The 23,626-nt window shown below is 44.4% G+C and overlaps 3 protein-coding genes across 3 annotated transcripts; all 3 read right to left on the bottom strand.

Moving 5' to 3' along the window:
* Positions 1-2,102: 2,102 nt before the first annotated feature.
* LOC101951679 (olfactory receptor 14A16-like) lies at positions 2,103-3,038 on the bottom strand. Its single transcript, XM_005313541.1, has one exon. It carries the CDS (start codon positions 3,036-3,038, stop codon positions 2,103-2,105), a length of 936 nt encoding a protein of 311 aa, XP_005313598.1.
* Positions 3,039-10,711: 7,673 nt separating this feature from the next.
* Positions 10,712-11,668, bottom strand: LOC101951953 (olfactory receptor 14A16-like). The gene has a single exon (XM_005313542.2). It carries the CDS (start codon positions 11,666-11,668, stop codon positions 10,712-10,714), a length of 957 nt encoding a protein of 318 aa, XP_005313599.1.
* A 7,805-nt stretch (positions 11,669-19,473) lies between these two features.
* Positions 19,474-20,409, bottom strand: LOC135975184 (olfactory receptor 14A16-like). Its single transcript, XM_065565245.1, has one exon. The coding sequence runs from the start codon at positions 20,407-20,409 to the stop codon at positions 19,474-19,476; it is 936 nt and encodes a 311-aa protein (XP_065421317.1).
* Between the last annotated feature and the right edge of the window lie 3,217 nt (positions 20,410-23,626).

The following is a 23,626-nucleotide window of genomic DNA, read 5'->3' as shown; positions in this document are numbered from 1 at the left end:
ACAGCAAGGAGAGTAACCAATGCCCAGGCGGGGTGTCAATTAACCCATCAGCTGCCATTGTCCAGCAAGGGAGCTACAATGCAATGACTCACCCGCATGAGGCCACACTAGGAGAATTGCTCAACCTTGTTTGGAGAGACTTAGCAATGCCCCATAGACATGCCTGGACTTATGTTCTACAAGCACATGGACTGAGACAGAGTGAACACATACTGGGCCCTTCTCCTGCCCCCACCGCAGCTGCAAGCAACCCCGACACTGAGAAGAAGACAAGACTCCAGCAGAGGAGATTGGCCCAGGTTTAAGGAACAAACCTGTAGATTAAGGACTGCAATATCCAGTGGGGGTGAGAAAAACTGCCTAATCTAGTTGCTGCCCAGTCTAATAGGGTTGAGAGTTTAGACTATGTGCTTATAATTTATTTTCTTTTGGTAACCACTCTGACTTGTTATGCTTTGACTTATAATCACTTAAAATTTATCTTTGTAGTTAATAAATCTCTTTGTTTATTCTGAAGCAGTGCATTTGGTTTTAAACGTGTCAGAGACTCCCCTTGGGATAAGAAACCTGGTACATATTAATTTCTTTGTTAATTTGACAAACTCATATAAGCTTGCAGCATCCAGTGGGCATAACTGGACACTGCAAGATAGAAGTTCCTAGGGTTGAGTCTGGGATGGGAGATATTGGCTTGTGTCATTTGGTTGCACAATCCAAGGAGCAGCCTACATGCCAGAGAATGTGCGTGAACATCCCAGGGGTGGGGGTTTTCACAGCAGACCAGGGTAAGGCTGGCTCCCAGAGTCAAGGATTGGAGTCACCTAGCAGATCACTGGTCTGGATAACACCAGAGGGGAAAGTCACACTCTCCCCTTCAGAATTTGGTCCAATAAACAATATTACCTAGCCCACCTTGTCTCGCTAATATCCGGCGACCAACATAGCTACAACAACACTGCATACACGAGTGTTTAATGTCATTATTGAACTTACTCTTGTGTCTTTGGGAGAGTATCAAACCAGCGATGTTGTTGGAGCTACTCTGCATTAGCACAGGATTAGCTGAGATGGGGAATTCACCCATGCATCTCTGTTGCACTGACTTTCTGCTGGCCACCATTACCCATTCTTGGAACATTATGTGTTTTGGCCATTGGCCAAATCCTGATCCATTTGAACTGAGTGGCTAAATCCCAGTTATTTAAAAGGGATGAAAATTTGGCATCATTATACTGTCTGATTGTCTTTAAGAAATAATCCACAGCTTCCTCTTAAACAAAACAAACAAACAAATAAATAGACAAACAAACAAACAACCCTTTCCAACCATAGCAGGAATGACACAGCATTTATTTATTTATTTAGGGTTACAATAATGAAAACATGTCTACCTAAGGCTCTTGATTCAAAACACATCATTAAAAGCACAATGATATCCCAGCCCTATTCATATAATTATTTCAACAGAAACTCAACTATGCAGACACTTCTTATGCACACCTTTATCATTGTGGAAAGAAAACTTTCAGCTCGCTCAGAAAACACCATCAAACAGATGATATTTGGGCACCCCCGATAGGTACCAAAACATCGACAATGTTGTCTAAGTGAATACTTACCATCTGCCCAGTCATTCCCCCTTAAAAAAACTTCAAAGAAAGAAAGAAATCAACCCCACCAAAAATAAACTAAAAAAACTGAGACAGAGATAAAAAACAAACAGCTACTGCACTGATACTGCAATCCAATTTTTACTCCAAAAAAGAAGAGCCAGACACTCCCTGAGGTTCACTAAGAACTTTGATATGGCTAATGATTTTATGTAGAAGGTGCTAACATAGGATGGTGATGGGTGGCAGTACACAATCCTGTGATAGATAGATAGACAGGCAAACAGATAGAGAATTATATTATTTACATTGGTATGCATTTACATTAGATCCATTGACTTGAGTGGTGTTTTAATTTTTCCCAGTGAAAATTCCCCTTTTTTAATAAAGAGATGTCAAACCATGTTCTCGTGGAGACAATTCTGTCATCATTTGATTATATTTATAAGGAAACATAGAAGGAAATTAAAATCAAAAGAGAAAGATGGATATTTATTTGGTCTTAAATAACCTTGGTCCAATCAGTTTCCTCAGGGCAGCTTTGATCTCCTTGTTCCTCATGCTGTAGATGATCGGATTCAGCATTGGAGGTACCAAGGAATAGAAAACATCCACCATGAGATCCAGACGTGATATGGACCTGGAGTTGGGTTTCAGGTAGGCAATGATGCCAGTGAAAACAAACAAAGAGACAACAGTGAGGTGAGGCAGGCAGGTGGAGAAGGCTTTATGCCGACCCTGCTCAGAGGGGATTCTCAGCACTGTTTTAAAGATCTGAACATATGACACAATTATTAAAAGAAAGCAGCTTAAGACTAAGCAAGCACTAAAGGCAATAACCCCATTTTCACTGAGGTCTGACTCTGAACAGGCCAACTTGAGTAGCTGGGGGATGTCACAGAAGAACTGATCCACCACATTTCCTCCACAGAAGGATATCGCAAATGTGTTCCCAGTGTGCAGGGCAGAGTAAAGAATACCACTGATCCAGGCACTGGCTGCCATTTGTATACAAGCTCTCCTGTTCATCACTCTCTTGTAATGCAGTGGCTGGCAGATAGCGACATATCGATCATACGCCATGACAGTCAGGATTCCGAGATCAGCCAAACCAAGGAACATGAGGAGAAAGACTTGGGCGACACACCCAGAATAAGATATCACCCTGGTGTTCATGAGGGAATTGGCCATGGATTTGGGGATGGTGACAGAGATGAATCCAAGGTCCAGAATGGACAGATTCATCAGGAACAAGTACAAGGGGGTGTGAAGATGGTGGTTGAGGGATATAGCTGTGATTATGAGAAGGTTCGCAATAAGGCCTGCCAGGTAAAGCACCAAAAACATCACAAAGTGCAAAATCTGCAGCTCCCGAACATTAGAGAATCCCAGGAGAAGGAATTCGGTCACGATGGTTCGGTTGGACATTTTCTTCCTCAGCACGTTGTGTGATGGCTGTGGAGGGAAGGAGAAGATCGATAGTCAGGATTCGAGTGTCAGAGAGAATGGCCTTGATTCCCTTCTGAGTAATGTCCAATAATCCTCTGTTAAATTTGCACAGCACTCCTCCCATCCTTCCATTGACTAGGAGCAGCGAGTGCTCCTCACTGCTGACAATCAGAGCACACGAGAGAGAAGGTGAGTGAGGTAATAGCTGTTATTGGATCAGTTCCCATGGGTGAGAGAGACAAGCTTTTGAGCCTCACATACTATCTCAGCAACCTTGTCTATTTAATATTCTGGGACCAACATGGCTACAACTACTGCATACAATCAGACCACTACTCAGGTGTGTTATCCCTAGTGTCAATTAGCACAACCCCCATAAAATCCATGGGGCTACATCAGTTTGCACCATCTGAGGATCTGGACCAAGATGTCACTTGAACAAATGCATTAAAGACTGGAACATATTGCAAAAAACCCGCAGATTGAGCAAAGATGACCCCTCAACTCTGTCAAACAACAGAGGAAAAGCTTGGGCACGAAACTGAAGTACTAGAACTCCAAGACAGCCTGATTCCCACTTTCTAGGGAAATATGACAGACTCGCTGAGCGTCCTAAGTGCTAGCATGTCTGTAACAATTCCTCCCCAAACTCTGTTTATAGATAACCTGCCACTTGGTTACAAATTGATTGTTGTCAGCAATCCCAGCAGCACTCCCATCTCTGAGTAAAGATGGGCTAGTAGCATTGCACAGTTACTGCTAGGTTGTGTCGTTTCCCTCTGTGACTTTATATCTGGTCTGTGTGGGTCAGAGGCAGTCAGGAGACTTGGCTTTTGTTCTCATCTCTGCCAGTGACCTGCTGTGTGATGTTGGGACAGTCACTTCCTCTCCCCATGCCTCTGTTTTCCCTCCCTCCTTTACTCTGATTTTTCTTTTATGAGCTCTGTGGGGGATGGGCTGTGTCTTATAATGTATCTGCACTGTGAACCCATGTACAGACTTTGTGCTCAGCTGGCAGCAGTGTTGCACACGAGATATGGTGATAGACCAGGAGGTCTGGGTTCCTGTCCCATTGACCTCCTGGGAGTTCACCTACAGAGCAGAGGGGAACACCTTCCCAGCTCCAGTAGATGGACATGGGCTAGTTCTGCTCAAGTTACTACACAAAACAGACCCATGTAGCCAGAGGTAGCCTGGGCACCAGCTCAGGCTCCATCTGACTACGAACCCACGCTGTTCAGGCAGGTTTGAATTGAGGTGGCTAGACTGAGCCGCTCCCTGTGCTGGCCCCATCTACTCTGCTATGAGCTACTGAAGTCTGCCTACCTGAGTTTGGAAGCATGCCCCCAGCTGTGGTGTAGATATGCCCTTAATGTCCTTGGGAAAGGTCCAGATAGACAGGCTGCCACTGCTTGATTCAATCCAGACTCTGAATTCCAAGGTTCTAGCATGTCTATTCCCTGGGCTGTCAGCTCCGCTGTTCACTCAATTCTGCCATCCTTCAGCTATGTCTTTGAAACAGAAATAAAAATGGATATAAGAGAATGACAGTGTTTGAAATTATGGTATCATTGGACGATATTAGTGCTTCCCACCCTGGTCAATAAAGTTCTGCTTAAAATTTTAAAAGAAAATTTGTGTTTTCAGTTAAACAAATTTTCATAGAAAGTATCTATCTATCTATCTATCTATCTATCTATCTATCTATCTATCTATCTATCTATCTAAAAGTTGATTTTTTCTTTGGGGATTGGGAGATTTTGGTTGGAATTTTTCAGTTTTCAGCAGAGAATGATTGGTTCTCTGTTGCAAAAATCCCAATGTTTGGAAATTTTGGGGATTTCTATAAAAAGGCAGCATTTTCTAATAAAGAAAAAAAGACAATAGCAAACTTACTGTGTTGGTCTTTAGATAGCGTTTCCCAACTTGCAAAGCATTTGATCCTGCAGTGCTAGAAATTATTGGGCACTATCTATCTATATATCTCCATGCACAACAATCTCTTTATCTCTCTCATAAATCCATCACAGCATTATCTGGCACCCTCATGTTCTGTCACTGGACTTCTGAGTTGTTGGGTTTCTCTTCAGTTCCAAGCAGACAGGGATATACTCCACAGATGGGCCATTTCTGCTCCACTCCTGGGGCAGGCTTGGCTGAGAGATGAAGGATCAAATGGGATCAGGGACTGAAAGTCCCTCCCAGCTGTACATGTTGACATGGCTACAGCCCAGGAAGTCCCTGCCCTGGGGCTAAATAGTTGAATGATGTCTCCAGGGTTGTGAGCCCAGCAATGATCTCACTTCTGAACAAACCACCCTGACAATATACTCTAACTGACCCGACAGAGGGAGAACGCAACCCAGCCTGGATCTTACTCAATGGCAAGATCTCTGGAAGGACCCTTGGCTAAAAACAAGGCAGGGCTGAGGCCCAAAGAATGTCCCAAGATATTTGCCAAATCAAATATTTATTTATAGCACAGACATGTGACCTACAATAGCTAAGAGCCCAGTGGCACCAGAAGCTCCGCTGGCCTGGAATAGTCTGTTCTTTCATTCCTGCCACATAATTTCTTCTGGGGAAACAGAGTTTCCCCCCACACACACACATTACATTAACCGCTCTTGGGATGCAGCCACCAGAGGAACCCACAGCCCAGGCTGCCCTGGCTGCTTGAAATTGATCACTAAGAGGTAGCCAGAGGCAAACACTAAAAAAGAAGGGTCATGTCCTGAGCTTCTGTAAATTAATACAATTCCATTGATTTCAGAGTAGCTAGGGCTAATTATGTCGAATCATGGCCTGGCCCTTGATTTCAATTATGCTATGGCCGATTTACATCAGCTGAGGATTTGGCCTGTCAGAGTTTGGTTTGTTTAGTTGGTATTAGGCGTGTCTTTTGAAAGAACATTTTTTGTGTGGAGGGGGATTGGGCGGGGTTGAGGCTGAAGTTCCAACAGTTTCTCCTGAGGACCACCACCGTCTCCTCTCCTTCTATGGACTGTCTAGGGCTCATCATCCATCCTGGATGTGGACACTGGATGGGAGCTGTTGGACGGTCCTCAATGTGCCATGTCTTCATGTAGGTGATGGAGCTACGTCACAGAGATGGTCAACAGCAGAGGCACCATACATGGCCAGGAATGGGCTAAACAGACTATAGGCCTGGGTTGAGAATAGACTGATTGCAACTCTGTTCTGGTTCTAAGTCCTGTGCTTAGACCACGCTCCAGTTAAACCTTCCATAAATTAAGGCCCAAGCTGAACAATAACCAGCCACCACTGCCGCCTCCTGGCCTGGGGCAGGAAACTGAGGATCTCACTCGAGGTTCCTCAGGTCAGTGTCCACCAAGGCTGGTGGCCTGTTGGAGAATCAAACTCAAGCATTTTGGCAGCAGCTTCTTTGAAATGGCTGCTACACCTAATGGGGGGAGGGGGTGTTGTTCAGCAACCCCCCCTGCAGGGCACAGAGCTCTGCCTAACAAGGCTTGTGCTGTGCCCCTAGAGTCCTGCTGACAAAGACCATGTGATCTGAGACACAGTGTCCTGCACTGAGAACCCAGAGCCCTTTCTCTGCACATTGCAGGGATCTGAAATCATTTTTCAACCCCTACTGTTGCTCCATGCTGTGCTTGATTGGGACTGAATTTGGGATGCCAGGGCCAGATCCTGCAGCCATTCATCAGGGTTCTGGCAGCAGTCATTGGCAGTGCTGCATGAGCAGTGGCTGCAGGAATGGTCTTAGGTAATGAGTTTAGGGATTGCTGATCAGGGTCTGGCCAGCCATGCAACTGTCCCAGACTGGGTACCCCAGGGCTTCCAGTCTCTTCGGATCCCTGGCTCCCCAGGCTTCCAGTCTCAGTGTTGGTTCCAAGGAGCCAGTTGGCCTGGGAATCTGGAAGCCCTTATGTTCCTGGCCCAGCACAGTCTGCATGGCAAGGTTACCCCAGAGCCATGGACCATGGGATTCCAGGCTCCCAGCTCCATGGCATGGAATCTGGAAGCCCTCAGTGCCCTGTCTTTAGCCAGGGTTCTTGGGGCTTCCAGGCTGCAGAGCGGAGAGCTGAAGCTCCCATTCAAGACAGGGCCCCCAGCTGTAATCTCTGATCCAGAGATAAAGAGTAGAAGAAAGTCAGGGAGTAGGGAGCCTCCTGCAGGACATGCATAGAAGGGAACAAGGGTCACGTAGGACTTGGGAAGAGGCTCTCCAGAGCAGCCAGATTGGAGGCCTCGCTGGAGCAACTTGCACTGCAGAGCAAGAACAGAACCCATCAGAGGGAGTTAGTAGGGGCATAACAGCCTGGTGAGTCTGGGCAAAGGCAACCCAGAGATTATAGCTTTGAGACAACCCTTATTCTGTGTTAATAAACCAGTCCCCACAAGGGGTTAGTAATTCAAATACATCAAATGTAGGAGATGGATTAACAGAGGAAGGAGAAATATTCAGGCGGTTACACCAGTTTCGACCTAGCCCTAACCCTAATCCAATAAAAGATGAGTTTTTAACTGTAAATTGTCAGAGGAACTGCTCATGTGTTTAAAGATAACAACTTTCTAAAGGGGTTTGCTGGATCAAGGCCTTAGTGCAAAATATGCAAAGGAAGTGAGCTATAAATTAATAATCATAAGCGCTGAGAGCAGATTCTCAGCTGGTGCAAGTTCTCAAGCTCAACTGATGTCAATGGAGCAATGGCAATTTAAACTAGTTGAGGACTGGCACCTTCACTTTTAATTGACCCTGGTATGATAATTCAATTTATCCACTCAGGAAAGAGAAACAGGGCATGTGAAAATGTAGCCAGTGAAAACAGCTCAAACACCAGGTACTTATGATGAGCTGTTTGTAAATGATCTGTGAAGTAAGATACTCATAGAAATCCATTGGTAAATAATGTTTAATAATGAATACTTATGGACAATCATGAAGAGGAAATGAGTCACAATAATTGGCATTATCTATCTATCAATTGATTGATCTATCGATCTATCTCTCGAATCACATACTATGCTTTTGTCCCACATATATGAATTGTATATATCCATGCATAAAGATGGGTATTCTAATACTAATAATGGGCCTGCTTGTGAAATCCTTTCTAAGCATGGATGTGACTAGATTTAGAATGGATGATGCATAAAAAGCCAGCTCAGTGCATGTGATGGCACTTTTCAACTTACAGCAATATTATAATGATATGACACCAGGCAAATTACTTATACCAGTATTTATTAGAGAGAGAAAGTGGACCATATTCAGAGATCATCTCCAGACCTGAAGAAGAGATCTTCATACATTTGAAAGCTTGTCTCTCTGTGACATTCTATACCTTGGGGGAGCGCACTGTAACCCCCATATTCCTCATTTTCATATAATCATGATCTCCCATATAAAGCATGCCTTGTAAAGTATGAGGGGAAAGGTCATGGTCTGTTGAGAGTCATTTATCTATCCATATATATATATCATTAATAATTATGAAGTTATGAGAATTATGTTGTATGGTTGTCACTAAAACATCCTGTAAGTTGGGGAATCAGCCAGATGTTATCTCCCCAGAGGCAACAGCAAGGAGAGTAACCAATGCCCAGGCGGGGTGTCAATTAACCCATCAGCTGCCATTGTCCAGCAAGGGAGCTACAATGCAATGACTCACCCGCATGAGGCCACACTAGGAGAATTGCTCAACCTTGTTTGGAGAGACTTAGCAATGCCCCATAGACATGCCTGGACTTATGTTCTACAAGCACATGGACTGAGACAGAGTGAACACATACTGGGCCCTTCTCCTGCCCCCACCGCAGCTGCAAGCAACCCCGACACTGAGAAGAAGACAAGACTCCAGCAGAGGAGATTGGCCCAGGTTTAAGGAACAAACCTGTAGATTAAGGACTGCAATATCCAGTGGGGGTGAGAAAAACTGCCTAATCTAGTTGCTGCCCAGTCTAATAGGGTTGAGAGTTTAGACTATGTGCTTATAATTTATTTTCTTTTGGTAACCACTCTGACTTGTTATGCTTTGACTTATAATCACTTAAAATTTATCTTTGTAGTTAATAAATCTCTTTGTTTATTCTGAAGCAGTGCATTTGGTTTTAAACGTGTCAGAGACTCCCCTTGGGATAAGAAACCTGGTACATATTAATTTCTTTGTTAATTTGACAAACTCATATAAGCTTGCAGCATCCAGTGGGCATAACTGGACACTGCAAGATAGAAGTTCCTAGGGTTGAGTCTGGGATGGGAGATATTGGCTTGTGTCATTTGGTTGCACAATCCAAGGAGCAGCCTACATGCCAGAGAATGTGCGTGAACATCCCAGGGGTGGGGGTTTTCACAGCAGACCAGGGTAAGGCTGGCTCCCAGAGTCAAGGATTGGAGTCACCTAGCAGATCACTGGTCTGGATAACACCAGAGGGGAAAGTCACACTCTCCCCTTCAGAATTTGGTCCAATAAACAATATTACCTAGCCCACCTTGTCTCGCTAATATCCGGCGACCAACATAGCTACAACAACACTGCATACACCAGTGATTAATGTCATTATTGAACTTACTCTTGTGTCTTTGGGAGAGTATCAAACCAGCGATGTTGTTGGAGCTACTCTGCATTAGCACAGGATTAGCTGAGATGGGGAATTCACCCATGCATCTCTGTTGCACTGACTTTCTGCTGGCCACCATTACCCATTCTTGGAACATTATGTGTTTTGGCCATTGGCCAAATCCTGATCCATTTGAAGTGAGTGGCTAAATCCCAGTTATTTAAAAGGGATGAAAATTTGGCATCATTATACTGTCTGATTGTCTTTAAGAAATAATCCACAGCTTCCTCTTAAACAAAACAAACAAACAAATAAATAGACAAACAAACAAACAAACAACCCTTTCCAACCATAGCAGGAATGACACAGCATTTATTTATTTATTTAGGGTTACAATAATGAAAACATGTCTACCTAAGGCTCTTGATTCAAAACACATCATTAAAAGCACAATGATATCCCAGCCCTATTCATATAATTATTTCAACAGAAACTCAACTATGCAGACACTTCTTATGCACACCTTTATCACTGTGGAAAGAAAACTTTCAGCTCGCTCAGAAAACACCATCAAACAGATGATATTTGGGCACCCCCGATAGGTACCAAAACATCGACAATGTTGTCTAAGTGAATACTTACCATCTGCCCAGTCATTCCCCCTTAAAAAAACTTCAAAGAAAGAAAGAAATCAACCCCACCAAAAATAAACTAAAAAAACTGAGACAGAGATAAAAAACAAACAGCTACTGCACTGATACTGCAATCCAATTTTTACTCCAAAAAAGAAGAGCCAGACACTCCCTGAGGTTCACTAAGAACTTTGATATGGCTAATGATTTTATGTAGAAGGTGCTAACATAGGATGGTGATGGGTGGCAGTACACAATCCTGTGATAGATAGATAGACAGGCAAACAGATAGAGAATTATATTATTTACATTGGTATGCATTTACATTAGGGGTCCATTGACTTGAGTGGTGTTTTAATTTTTCCCAGTGAAAATTCCCCTTTTTTAATAAAGAGATGGCAAACCATGTTCTCGTGGAGTCAATTATGTCATCATTTGATTATTTTTATAAGGAAACATAGAAGGAAATTAAAATCAAAAGAGAAAGATGGACTGTTTATTGGTCGTAATTAACCTCGGTCCAATCAGTTTCCTCAGGGCAGCTTTGATCTCCTTGTTCCTCATGCTGTAGATGATCGGATTCAGCATTGGAGGTACCAAGGAATAGAAAACATCCACCATGAGATCCAGACGTGATATGGACCCCGAGTTGGGTTTCAGGTAGGCAATGATGCCAGTGAAAACAAACAAAGAGACAACAGTGAGGTGAGGAAGGCAGGTGGAGAAGGCTTTTTGCCGACCCTGCTCAGAGGGGATTCTCAGCACAGTTTTGAAGATCTGAACATATGACACAATTATTAAAACAAAACAGATTAAAGCTAAGCATGCACTAAAGACAATAACCCCAGTTTCCCTGAGGTCTGAGTCAGAGCAGGCAAGCTTGAGCAGCTGGGGGATGTCGCAGAAGAACTGATCCACCACATTTCCTCCACAGAAGGATATTGCAAGTGTGTTCCCAGTGTGCAGGGCAGAGTAAAGAATACCACTGATCCAGACACTGGCTGCCATTTGGACACAAGCTCTCCTGTTCATCACTCTCTCATAGTGCAGAGCTTGGCAGATGGCGACATATCGGTCATACGCCATGACAGTCAGGATGCCGAAATCAGCTGAACCAAGGAACATGAAGAGAAAGATTTGGGCAACACATCCAGGATAAGAAATCACCCTCGTGTTCATGAGGGAATTGACCATGGATTTGGGGATGGTGACAGAGATGGAACCAAGGTCTAGGATGGAGAGATTCATCAGGAAGAAGTACATGGGGGTGTGAAGATAGTGGTTGAGAGCTACGGCTGTGATGATGAGGAGATTCCCCAGCAGGCCTGCCAGATAAATCATTAGAAACACCACAAAGTGCAAAATCTGCAGCTCCCGAATGTCAGAGAAACCGAGGAGAAGGAACTCTGTCACGGTGGTTCGGTTGGACATTTTCTTCCTCAGCTTGTTGTGTGATGGCTGTGGGGGAAAGAAGAAGGTCCATAGTGAGGATTCGAGTGTCAGAGAGAATGGCCTTGATTCCCTTCTGAGTAATGTCCCATGATCTACTGTTAAATGTGCACAGCATTCCTCCCATCCTTCCATTGACTAGGAGCAGCGAGTGAGTGCTCCTCACTGCTGACAATCAGAGCACAGGAGAGAGAAGGTGAGTGAGGTAATAGCTGTTATTAGATCTGTTCCCATGGGTGAGAGAGAAAAGCTTTTGAGCCTCACATACTATCTCAGCAACCTTGTCTATTTAATATTCTGGGACCAACATGGCTACAACTACTGCATACAATCAGACCACTACTCAGGTGTGTTATCCCTAGTGTCAATTAGCACAACCCCCATAAAATCCATGGGGCTACATCAGTTTGCACCATCTGGGGATCTGGCCCAAGATGTCACTTGAACAAATGCATTAAAGACTGGAACATATTGCAAAAAACCCGCAGATTGAGCAAAGATGACCCCTCAACTCTGTCAAACAACAGATCAAAAACTTGGGCACGAAACTAAAGTACTAGAACTCCAAGACAGCCTGATTCCCACTTTCTAGGGAAATATGACACACTCACTGAGCATCCTAAGTGCTAGCTTGTCTGTAACAATTCCTCCCCAAACTCTGTTTATAGATGACCTGCCACTTGGTTACAAATTGATTGTTGTCAGCAATCCCAGCAGCACTCCCATCTCTGAGTGAAGATGGGCTAGTAGCATTGCACAGTTACTGCTAGGTTGTGTCGTTTCCCTCTGTGACTTTATATCTGGTCTGTGTGGGTCAGAGGCAGTCAGGAGACTTGGCTTTTGTTCTCGTCTCTGCCAGTGACCTGCTGTGTGATGTTGGGACAGTCACTTCCTCTCCCCATGCCTCTGTTTTCCCTCCCTCCTTTTCTCTGATTTTTCTTTTATGAGCTCTGTGGGGGATGGGCTGTGTCTTATAATGTATCTGCACTGTGAACCCATGTACAGATTTGTGCTCAGCTGGCAGCAGTGTTGCACACGAGATATGGTGATAGACCAGGAGGTCTGGGTTCCTGTCCCATTGACCTCCTGGGAGTTCACCTACAGAGCAGAGGGGAACACCTTCCCAGCTCCAGTAGATGGACATGGGCTAGCTCTGCTCAAATTACTACACAAAACAGACCCATGTAGCCAGAGGTAGCCTGGGCACCAGCTCAGGCTCCATCTGACTACGAACCCACGCTGTTCAGGCAGGTTTGTATTGAGGTGGCTAGACTGAGCTGCTCCCTGTGCTGGCCCCATCTACTCTGCTATGAGCTACTGAAGTCTGCCTACCTGAGTTTGGAAGCATGCCCCCAGCTGTGGTGTAGATATGCCCTTAATGTCCTTGGGAAAGGTCCAGATAGACAGGCTGCCACTGCTTGATTCAATCCAGACTCTGAATTCCAAGGTTCTAGCATGTCTATTCCCTGGGCTGTCAGCTCTGTTTTTCACTCAGTTCTGCCATCCTTCAGCTATGTCTTTGAAACAGAAATAAAAATGGATGTAAGAGAATGACAGTGTTTGAAATTATGGTATCATTGGACGATATTAGTGCTTCCCACCCTGGTCAGTAATGTTCTGCTTAAAATTTTAAAAGAAAATTTGTGTTTTTAGTTAAACAAATTTTCATGGAAAGTATCTATCTATCTATCTATCTATCTATCTATCTATCTATCTATCTATCTATCTATCTATCTATCTATCTAAAAGTTAATTTTTTTTCTTTGGGGATGGGGAAATTTTGGTTGGAATTTTTCAGTTTTCAGCAGAGAATGATTGGTTCTCTGTTGCAAAAATCCCAATGTTTGGAAATTTGGGGGACTTTTATAAAAAGGCAGCATTTTCTAATGAAGAAAAAAAGACAATAGCAAACTTACTGTGTTGGTCTTTAGATAGCGTTTCCCAACTTGCAAAGCATTTGATCCTGCAATGCTAGAAATTATTGGGCACTATCTATCTATATGTCTCCATGCACAACAATCTCTTTATCTCTCTCATAAATCCATCACAGCGTTATCTGGCACCCTCATGTTCTGTCATTGGATTTCTGAGTTGCTGGGTTTCTCTGCAGTTCCAAGCAGACAGGGATACACTCCACAGATGGGCCCTTTCTGCTCCACTCCTGGGGCAGGCGTGGCTGAGAGTGAAGGATTAAATGGGATCAGTGACTGAAAGTCCCTCCCAGCTGTACATGTTGACATGGCTACAGCCCAGGAAGTCCCTGCCCTGGGGCTAAATAGTTGAATGATGTCTCCAGGGTTGTGAGCCCAGCAATGATCTCACCTCTGAACAAACCACCCTGACAATATACTCTAACTGAACTGACAGAGGGAGAACGCAACCCAGCGTGGACCTTACTCAATGGCAACGTCTCTGGAAGGACCCTTGGCTAAAAACAAGGCAGAGCTGAGGCACAAAGAATGTACCAAGATATTTGCCAAATCAAATATTTATTTATAGCACAGACATGTGACCTACAATAGCAAAGAGCCTAGTGGCACCAGAAGCTCCGCTGGCCTGGAATAGCCTGTTCTTTCATTCCTGCCGCATAATTTCTTCTGGGGAAAGAGAGTTTTTTTCCCCCTGCATTGTATTAGCAGCACTTGGGATGCAGCCACCAGAGGAACCCACAGCCCAGGCTGTCCTGGCTGCTTGAAATTGATCACTAAGAGGTAGCCAGAGGCAAACACTAAAAAAGAAGGGTCATGCCCTGAGCTGGTGTAAATTAATACAGTTCCATTGATTTCAGAGTAGCTAGGGCTGGTTATTTGAATGATGGCCTGTCCCTTAGATTTCAATTATGATATGGCTGATTTACATCAGGTGAGGATTTGGCCTGTCAGAGTTTAGCTTGTTTAGTTGAGATTAGGCGTGTCTTTTGAAAGACCATTTTGTGTGTGGTGGGGGATAGGGTGGGGTTGGAGACTGAAGTTCCAACAGTTTCTCCTGAGGACCACCACCGTCTCCTCTCCTTCTATGGACTGTCTAGGGCTCATCATCCATCCTGGAGGTGGCCACTGGAGGGGAGCTGTTGGACGGTCCTCAATGTGCCATGTCCACATGTACGTGATGGAGCTACGTCACAGATATGGCCAAGAGCAGAGGCACCACACATGGCCAGGAATGGGCTAAACAGACTATAGGCCTGGGTAGAGAGGAGTCTGATTGCAACTCTGTTCTGGTTCTAAGTCCTGTGCTTAGACCACGCTCCAGTTAAACCTTCCATAAATTAAAGCCCAAGCTGAACAACAACCAGCCACCACTGCCACCTCCTGGATCTCACTGGAGGTTCCTCAGGTCAGTGTCCACCAAGGCTGGTGGCCTGTTGGAGAATCAAACTCAAGCATTTTGGCAGCAGCTTCTTTGAAATGGCTGCTACACCTAAGGGGGGGAGGGGGTGTTGTTCAGCAAACCCCCCTGCAGGTCACAGAGCTCTGCCTAACAAGGCTTGTGTTGTGCCGCTAGAGTCCTGCTGACAAAACCATGTCATCTGTGACACAGTGACCTGCACTGAGGACCCAGAGCCCTTTCTCTGCACATTGCAGGGATCAGAAATCATTTTTCAGCCCCTACTGTCGCTCCAACTTGGAGAAGCTGTGCTTTTTCAGGGCTGAATTGATGCCAGGGCCAGATGCTGCAGCCGTTGCTCACGGTTCTGGCCACAGTCATTGGGAGTGCTGTCTGAGCAATGGCTGCAGGAATGATCCTAAGGAATGAGCTTAGGGACTGCAGCTCAGGGTCTGGGCAGCCATGCAACTGTCCCAGACTGGGTACGCCAGGGCTTCCAGACTCTTGGGGCCCCTGGCTCTCCAGGCTTCCCATCTCAGTGTTGAGTCCAAGGAGCCAGTTGGCCTGGGAATCTGGAAGCCTTTAGGTTCCTGGCCCAGGACAGTCTGCATGGCAAGGTTACCCCAGAGCCATGGACCGTGGGATTCCAGGCTCCAAGCTCCATGGCATGGAATCTGGAAGCCCTCAGAGCCCTGTCTTTAGTCCGGATTCTGGGGGCTTCCAGGCTGCAGAGCAGAGAGCTGAGCTCCCATTCAAGCCAGAGACCCCCAGCTATTGTCCCTGATCCCGAGATAAAGAGTAGAAGAGGCTCTCCAGCGCAGCCAGAGGGGAGGCCTCGCTGGAGTGACCCACACTGCAGAGCAAGAACAGAACCCATCAGAGGGAGTTAGGAACCCAGGAGGGGCATAACAGCCAGGTGAGTCTGGGCAAAGGCAACCCGGAGATTCTAGCTTTGAGACAACCCTTATTCTGTGTTAATAAACCAGTGCCCAGAAGGGGTTAGTAATTCAAGTGCATCAATTGTAGGAGATGGATTAACAGGGAAAGGAGAAATATTCAGGCAGTGACAGGTCTGACACCAGTTTAGACCTAGCCCTAACCCTAAACCAATAAAGGATGAGATTAACTGTACACCGTCAGTGGAACTGCTCATGTGTTTAAAGATAACCACTTTCTAAAGCAGCAAAGAGTCCTGTGGCACCTTATAGACTAACAGACATATTAGAGCATTCACCCACGAAAGCTCATGCTCCAATACGTCTGTTAGTTTATAAGGTGCCACAGGACTCTTTGCTGCTTTTACAGATCCAGACTAACATGGCTACCCCTCTGATACTTGACACTTTCTAAAGGGGTTTCCTGGATCAGGGCCTTAGTGCAAAATATGCAAAGGAAGTGAGCTATAAATTAATAATCATAAGCGCTGAGAGCAGATTCTCAGCTGGTGCAAGTTCTCAAGCTCAACTGATGTCAATGGAGCAATGGCAATTTAAACTAGTTGAGGACTGGCACCTTCACTTTTAATTGACCCTGGTATGATAATTCAATTTATCCACTCAGGAAAGAGAAACAGGGCATGTGAAAATGTAGCCAGTGAAAACAGCTCAAACACCAGGTACTTATGATGAGCTGTTTGTAAATGATCTGTGAAGTAAGATACTCATAGAAATCCATTGGTAAATAATGTTTAATAATGAATACTTATGGACAATCATGAAGAGGAAATGAGTCACAATAATTGGCATTATCTATCTATCAATTGATTGATCTATCGATCTATCTCTCGAATCACATACTATGCTTTTGTCCCACATATATGAATTGTATATATCCATGCATAAAGATGGGTATTCTAATACTAATAATGGGCCTGCTTGTGAAATCCTTTCTAAGCATGGATGTGACTAGATTTAGAATGGATGATGCATAAAAAGCCAGCTCAGTGCATGTGATGGCACTTTTCAACTTACAGCAATATTATAATGATATGACACCAGGCAAATTACTTATACCAGTATTTATTAGAGAGAGAAAGTGGACCATATTCAGAGATCATCTCCAGACCTGAAGAAGAGATCTTCATACATTTGAAAGCTTGTCTCTCTGTGACATTCTATACCTTGGGGGAGCGCACTGTAACCCCCATATTCCTCATTTTCATATAATCATGATCTCCCATATAAAGCATGCCTTGTAAAGTATGAGGGGAAAGGTCATGGTCTGTTGAGAGTCATTTATCTATCCATATATATATATCATTAATAATTATGAAGTTATGAGAATTATGTTGTATGGTTGTCACTAAAACATCCTGTAAGTTGGGGAATCAGCCAGATGTTATCTCCCCAGAGGCAACAGCAAGGAGAGTAACCAATGCCCAGGCGGGGTGTCAATTAACCCATCAGCTGCCATTGTCCAGCAAGGGAGCTACAATGCAATGACTCACCCGCATGAGGCCACACTAGGAGAATTGCTCAACCTTGTTTGGAGAGACTTAGCAATGCCCCATAGACATGCCTGGACTTATGTTCTACAAGCACATGGACTGAGACAGAGTGAACACATACTGGGCCCTTCTCCTGCCCCCACCGCAGCTGCAAGCAACCCCGACACTGAGAAGAAGACAAGACTCCAGCAGAGGAGATTGGCCCAGGTTTAAGGAACAAACCTGTAGATTAAGGACTGCAATATCCAGTGGGGGTGAGAAAAACTGCCTAATCTAGTTGCTGCCCAGTCTAATAGGGTTGAGAGTTTAGACTATGTGCTTATAATTTATTTTCTTTTGGTAACCACTCTGACTTGTTATGCTTTGACTTATAATCACTTAAAATTTATCTTTGTAGTTAATAAATCTCTTTGTTTATTCTGAAGCAGTGCATTTGGTTTTAAACGTGTCAGAGACTCCCCTTGGGATAAGAAACCTGGTACATATTAATTTCTTTGTTAATTTGACAAACTCATATAAGCTTGCAGCATCCAGTGGGCATAACTGGACACTGCAAGATAGAAGTTCCTAGGGTTGAGTCTGGGATGGGAGATATTGGCTTGTGTCATTTGGTTGCACAATCCAAGGAGCAGCCTACATGCCAGAGAATGTGCGTGAACATCCCAGGGGTGGGGGTTTTCACAGCAGACCAGGGTAAGGCTGGCTCCCAGAGTCAAGGATTGGAGTCACCTAGCAGATCACTGGTCTGGATAACACCAGAGGGGAAAGTCACACTCTCCCCTTCAGAATTTGGTCCAATAAACAATATTACCTAGCCCACCTTGTCTCGCTAATATCCGGCGACCAACATAGCTACAACAACACTGCATACACCAGTGATTAATGTCATTATTGAACTTACTCTTGTGTCTTTGGGAGAGTATCAAACCAGCGATGTTGTTGGAGCTACTCTGCATTAGCACAGGATTAGCTGAGATGGGGAATTCACCCATGCATCTCTGTTGCACTGACTTTCTGCTGGCCACCATTACCCATTCTTGGAACATTATGTGTTTTGGCCATTGGCCAAATCCTGATCCATTTGAACTGAGTGGCTAAATCCCAGTTATTTAAAAGGGATGAAAATTTGGCATCATTATACTGTCTGATTGTCTTTAAGAAATAATCCACAGCTTCCTCTTAAACAAAACAAACAAACAAATAAATAGACAAACAAACAAACAAACAACCCTTTCCAACCATAGCAGGAATGACACAGCATTTATTTATTTATTTAGGGTTACAATAATGAAAACATGTCTACCTAAGGCTCTTGATTCAAAACACATCATTAAAAGCACAATGATATCCCAGCCCTATTCATATAATTATTTCAACAGAAACTCAACTATGCAGACACTTCTTATGCACACCTTTATCACTGTGGAAAGAAAACTTTCAGCTCGCTCAGAAAACACCATCAAACAGATGATATTTGGGCACCCCCGATAGGTACCAAAACATCGACAATGTTGTCTAAGTGAATACTTACCATCTGCCCAGTCATTCCCCCTTAAAAAAACTTCAAAGAAAGAAAGAAATCAACCCCACCAAAAATAAACTAAAAAAACTGAGACAGAGATAAAAAACAAACAGCTACTGCACTGATACTGCAATCCAATTTTTACTCCAAAAAAGAAGAGCCAGACACTCCCTGAGGTTCACTAAGAACTTTGATATGGCTAATGATTTTATGTAGAAGGTGCTAACATAGGATGGTGATGGGTGGCAGTACACAATCCTGTGATAGATAGATAGACAGGCAAACAGATAGAGAATTATATTATTTACATTGGTATGCATTTACATTAGATCCATTGACTTGAGTGGTGTTTTAATTTTTCCCAGTGAAAATTCCCCTTTTTTAATAAAGAGATGTCAAACCATGTTCTCGTGGAGACAATTCTGTCATCATTTGATTATATTTATAAGGAAACATAGAAGGAAATTAAAATCAAAAGAGAAAGATGGATATTTATTTGGTCTTAAATAACCTTGGTCCAATCAGTTTCCTCAGGGCAGCTTTGATCTCCTTGTTCCTCATGCTGTAGATGATCGGATTCAGCATTGGAGGTACCAAGGAATAGAAAACATCCACCATGAGATCCAGACGTGATATGGACCTGGAGTTGGGTTTCAGGTAGGCAATGATGCCAGTGAAAACAAACAAAGAGACAACAGTGAGGTGAGGCAGGCAGGTGGAGAAGGCTTTATGCCGACCCTGCTCAGAGGGGATTCTCAGCACTGTTTTAAAGATCTGAACATATGACACAATTATTAAAAGAAAGCAGCTTAAGACTAAGCAAGCACTAAAGGCAATAACCCCATTTTCACTGAGGTCTGACTCTGAACAGGCCAACTTGAGTAGCTGGGGGATGTCACAGAAGAACTGATCCACCACATTTCCTCCACAGAAGGATATCGCAAATGTGTTCCCAGTGTGCAGGGCAGAGTAAAGAATACCACTGATCCAGGCACTGGCTGCCATTTGTATACAAGCTCTCCTGTTCATCACTCTCTTGTAATGCAGTGGCTGGCAGATAGCGACATATCGATCATACGCCATGACAGTCAGGATTCCGAGATCAGCCAAACCAAGGAACATGAGGAGAAAGACTTGGGCGACACACCCAGAATAAGATATCACCCTGGTGTTCATGAGGGAATTGGCCATGGATTTGGGGATGGTGACAGAGATGAATCCAAGGTCCAGAATGGACAGATTCATCAGGAACAAGTACAAGGGGGTGTGAAGATGGTGGTTGAGGGATATAGCTGTGATTATGAGAAGGTTCGCAATAAGGCCTGCCAGGTAAAGCACCAAAAACATCACAAAGTGCAAAATCTGCAGCTCCCGAACATTAGAGAATCCCAGGAGAAGGAATTCGGTCACGATGGTTCGGTTGGACATTTTCTTCCTCAGCACGTTGTGTGATGGCTGTGGAGGGAAGGAGAAGATCGATAGTCAGGATTCGAGTGTCAGAGAGAATGGCCTTGATTCCCTTCTGAGTAATGTCCAATAATCCTCTGTTAAATTTGCACAGCACTCCTCCCATCCTTCCATTGACTAGGAGCAGCGAGTGCTCCTCACTGCTGACAATCAGAGCACACGAGAGAGAAGGTGAGTGAGGTAATAGCTGTTATTGGATCAGTTCCCATGGGTGAGAGAGACAAGCTTTTGAGCCTCACATACTATCTCAGCAACCTTGTCTATTTAATATTCTGGGACCAACATGGCTACAACTACTGCATACAATCAGACCACTACTCAGGTGTGTTATCGCTAGTGTCAATTAGCACAACCCCCATAAAATCCATGGGGCTACATCAGTTTGCACCATCTGAGGATCTGGACCAAGATGTCACTTGAACAAATGCATTAAAGACTGGAACATATTGCAAAAAACCCGCAGATTGAGCAAAGATGACCCCTCAACTCTGTCAAACAACAGAGGAAAAGCTTGGGCACGAAACTGAAGTACTAGAACTCCAAGACAGCCTGATTCCCACTTTCTAGGGAAATATGACAGACTCGCTGAGCGTCCTAAGTGCTAGCATGTCTGTAACAATTCCTCCCCAAACTCTGTTTATAGATAACCTGCCACTTGGTTACAAATTGATTGTTGTCAGCAATCCCAGCAGCACTCCCATCTCTGAGTAAAGATGGGCTAGTAGCATTGCACAGTTACTGCTAGGTTGTGTCGTTTCCCTCTGTGACTTTATATCTGGTCTGTGTGGGTCAGAGGCAGTCAGGAGACTTGGCTTTTGTTCTCATCTCTGCCAGTGACCTGCTGTGTGATGTTGGGACAGTCACTTCCTCTCCCCATGCCTCTGTTTTCCCTCCCTCCTTTACTCTGATTTTTCTTTTATGAGCTCTGTGGGGGATGGGCTGTGTCTTATAATGTATCTGCACTGTGAACCCATGTACAGACTTTGTGCTCAGCTGGCAGCAGTGTTGCACACGAGATATGGTGATAGACCAGGAGGTCTGGGTTCCTGTCCCATTGACCTCCTGGGAGTTCACCTACAGAGCAGAGGGGAACACCTTCCCAGCTCCAGTAGATGGACATGGGCTAGTTCTGCTCAAGTTACTACACAAAACAGACCCATGTAGCCAGAGGTAGCCTGGGCACCAGCTCAGGCTCCATCTGACTACGAACCCACGCTGTTCAGGCAGGTTTGAATTGAGGTGGCTAGACTGAGCCGCTCCCTGTGCTGGCCCCATCTACTCTGCTATGAGCTACTGAAGTCTGCCTACCTGAGTTTGGAAGCATGCCCCCAGCTGTGGTGTAGATATGCCCTTAATGTCCTTGGGAAAGGTCCAGATAGACAGGCTGCCACTGCTTGATTCAATCCAGACTCTGAATTCCAAGGTTCTAGCATGTCTATTCCCTGGGCTGTCAGCTCCGCTGTTCACTCAATTCTGCCATCCTTCAGCTATGTCTTTGAAACAGAAATAAAAATGGATATAAGAGAATGACAGTGTTTGAAATTATGGTATCATTGGACGATATTAGTGCTTCCCACCCTGGTCAATAAAGTTCTGCTTAAAATTTTAAAAGAAAATTTGTGTTTTCAGTTAAACAAATTTTCATAGAAAGTATCTATCTATCTATCTATCTATCTATCTATCTATCTATCTATCTATCTATCTATCTAAGTTGATTTTTTCTTTGGGGATTGGGAGATTTTGGTTGGAATTTTTCAGTTTTCAGCAGAGAATGATTGGTTCTCTGTTGCAAAAATCCCAATGTTTGGAAATTTTGGGGATTTCTATAAAAAGGCAGCATTTTCTAATAAAGAAAAAAAGACAATAGCAAACTTACTGTGTTGGTCTTTAGATAGCGTTTCCCAACTTGCAAAGCATTTGATCCTGCAGTGCTAGAAATTATTGGGCACTATCTATCTATATATCTCCATGCACAACAATCTCTTTATCTCTCTCATAAATCCATCACAGCATTATCTGGCACCCTCATGTTCTGTCACTGGACTTCTGAGTTGTTGGGTTTCTCTTCAGTTCCAAGCAGACAGGGATATACTCCACAGATGGGCCATTTCTGCTCCACTCCTGGGGCAGGCTTGGCTGAGAGATGAAGGATCAAATGGGATCAGGGACTGAAAGTCCCTCCCAGCTGTACATGTTGACATGGCTACAGCCCAGGAAGTCCCTGCCCTGGGGCTAAATAGTTGAATGATGTCTCCAGGGTTGTGAGCCCAGCAATGATCTCACTTCTGAACAAACCACCCTGACAATATACTCTAACTGACCCGACAGAGGGAGAACGCAACCCAGCCTGGATCTTACTCAATGGCAAGATCTCTGGAAGGACCCTTGGCTAAAAACAAGGCAGGGCTGAGGCCCAAAGAATGTCCCAAGATATTTGCCAAATCAAATATTTATTTATAGCACAGACATGTGACCTACAATAGCTAAGAGCCCAGTGGCACCAGAAGCTCCGCTGGCCTGGAATAGTCTGTTCTTTCATTCCTGCCACATAATTTCTTCTGGGGAAACAGAGTTTCCCCCCACACACACACATTACATTAACCGCTCTTGGGATGCAGCCACCAGAGGAACCCACAGCCCAGGCTGCCCTGGCTGCTTGAAATTGATCACTAAGAGGTAGCCAGAGGCAAACACTAAAAAAGAAGGGTCATGTCCTGAGCTTCTGTAAATTAATACAATTCCATTGATTTCAGAGTAGCTAGGGCTAATTATGTCGAATCATGGCCTGGCCCTTGATTTCAATTATGCTATGGCCGATTTACATCAGCTGAGGATTTGGCCTGTCAGAGTTTGGTTTGTTTAGTTGGTATTAGGCGTGTCTTTTGAAAGAACATTTTTTGTGTGGAGGGGGATTGGGCGGGGTTGAGGCTGAAGTTCCAACAGTTTCTCCTGAGGACCACCACCGTCTCCTCTCCTTCTATGGACTGTCTAGGGCTCATCATCCATCCTGGATGTGGACACTGGATGGGAGCTGTTGGACGGTCCTCAATGTGCCATGTCTTCATGTAGGTGATGGAGCTACGTCACAGAGATGGTCAACAGCAGAGGCACCATACATGGCCAGGAATGGGCTAAACAGACTATAGGCCTGGGTTGAGAATAGACTGATTGCAACTCT

Source organism: Chrysemys picta, chromosome 13 (genome assembly GCF_011386835.1).
Source record: "Chrysemys picta bellii isolate R12L10 chromosome 13, ASM1138683v2, whole genome shotgun sequence".
Classification (NCBI taxonomy): Eukaryota; Metazoa; Chordata; order Testudines; family Emydidae; genus Chrysemys; species Chrysemys picta.
Note: the sequence above shows the minus strand (reverse complement) of the source record. Positions and strands in the feature narration are given on the sequence as shown.

Bases quoted from the DNA above. Each gene is read 5' to 3' on its own strand.
- LOC135975184 (XM_065565245.1), bottom strand. From the start codon at position 20,409: ATGTCCAACCGAACCATCGTGACCGAATTCCTTCTCCTGGGATTCTCT.
- LOC101951953 (XM_005313542.2), bottom strand. From the start codon at position 11,668: ATGTCCAACCGAACCACCGTGACAGAGTTCCTTCTCCTCGGTTTCTCT.
- LOC101951679 (XM_005313541.1), bottom strand. From the start codon at position 3,038: ATGTCCAACCGAACCATCGTGACCGAATTCCTTCTCCTGGGATTCTCT.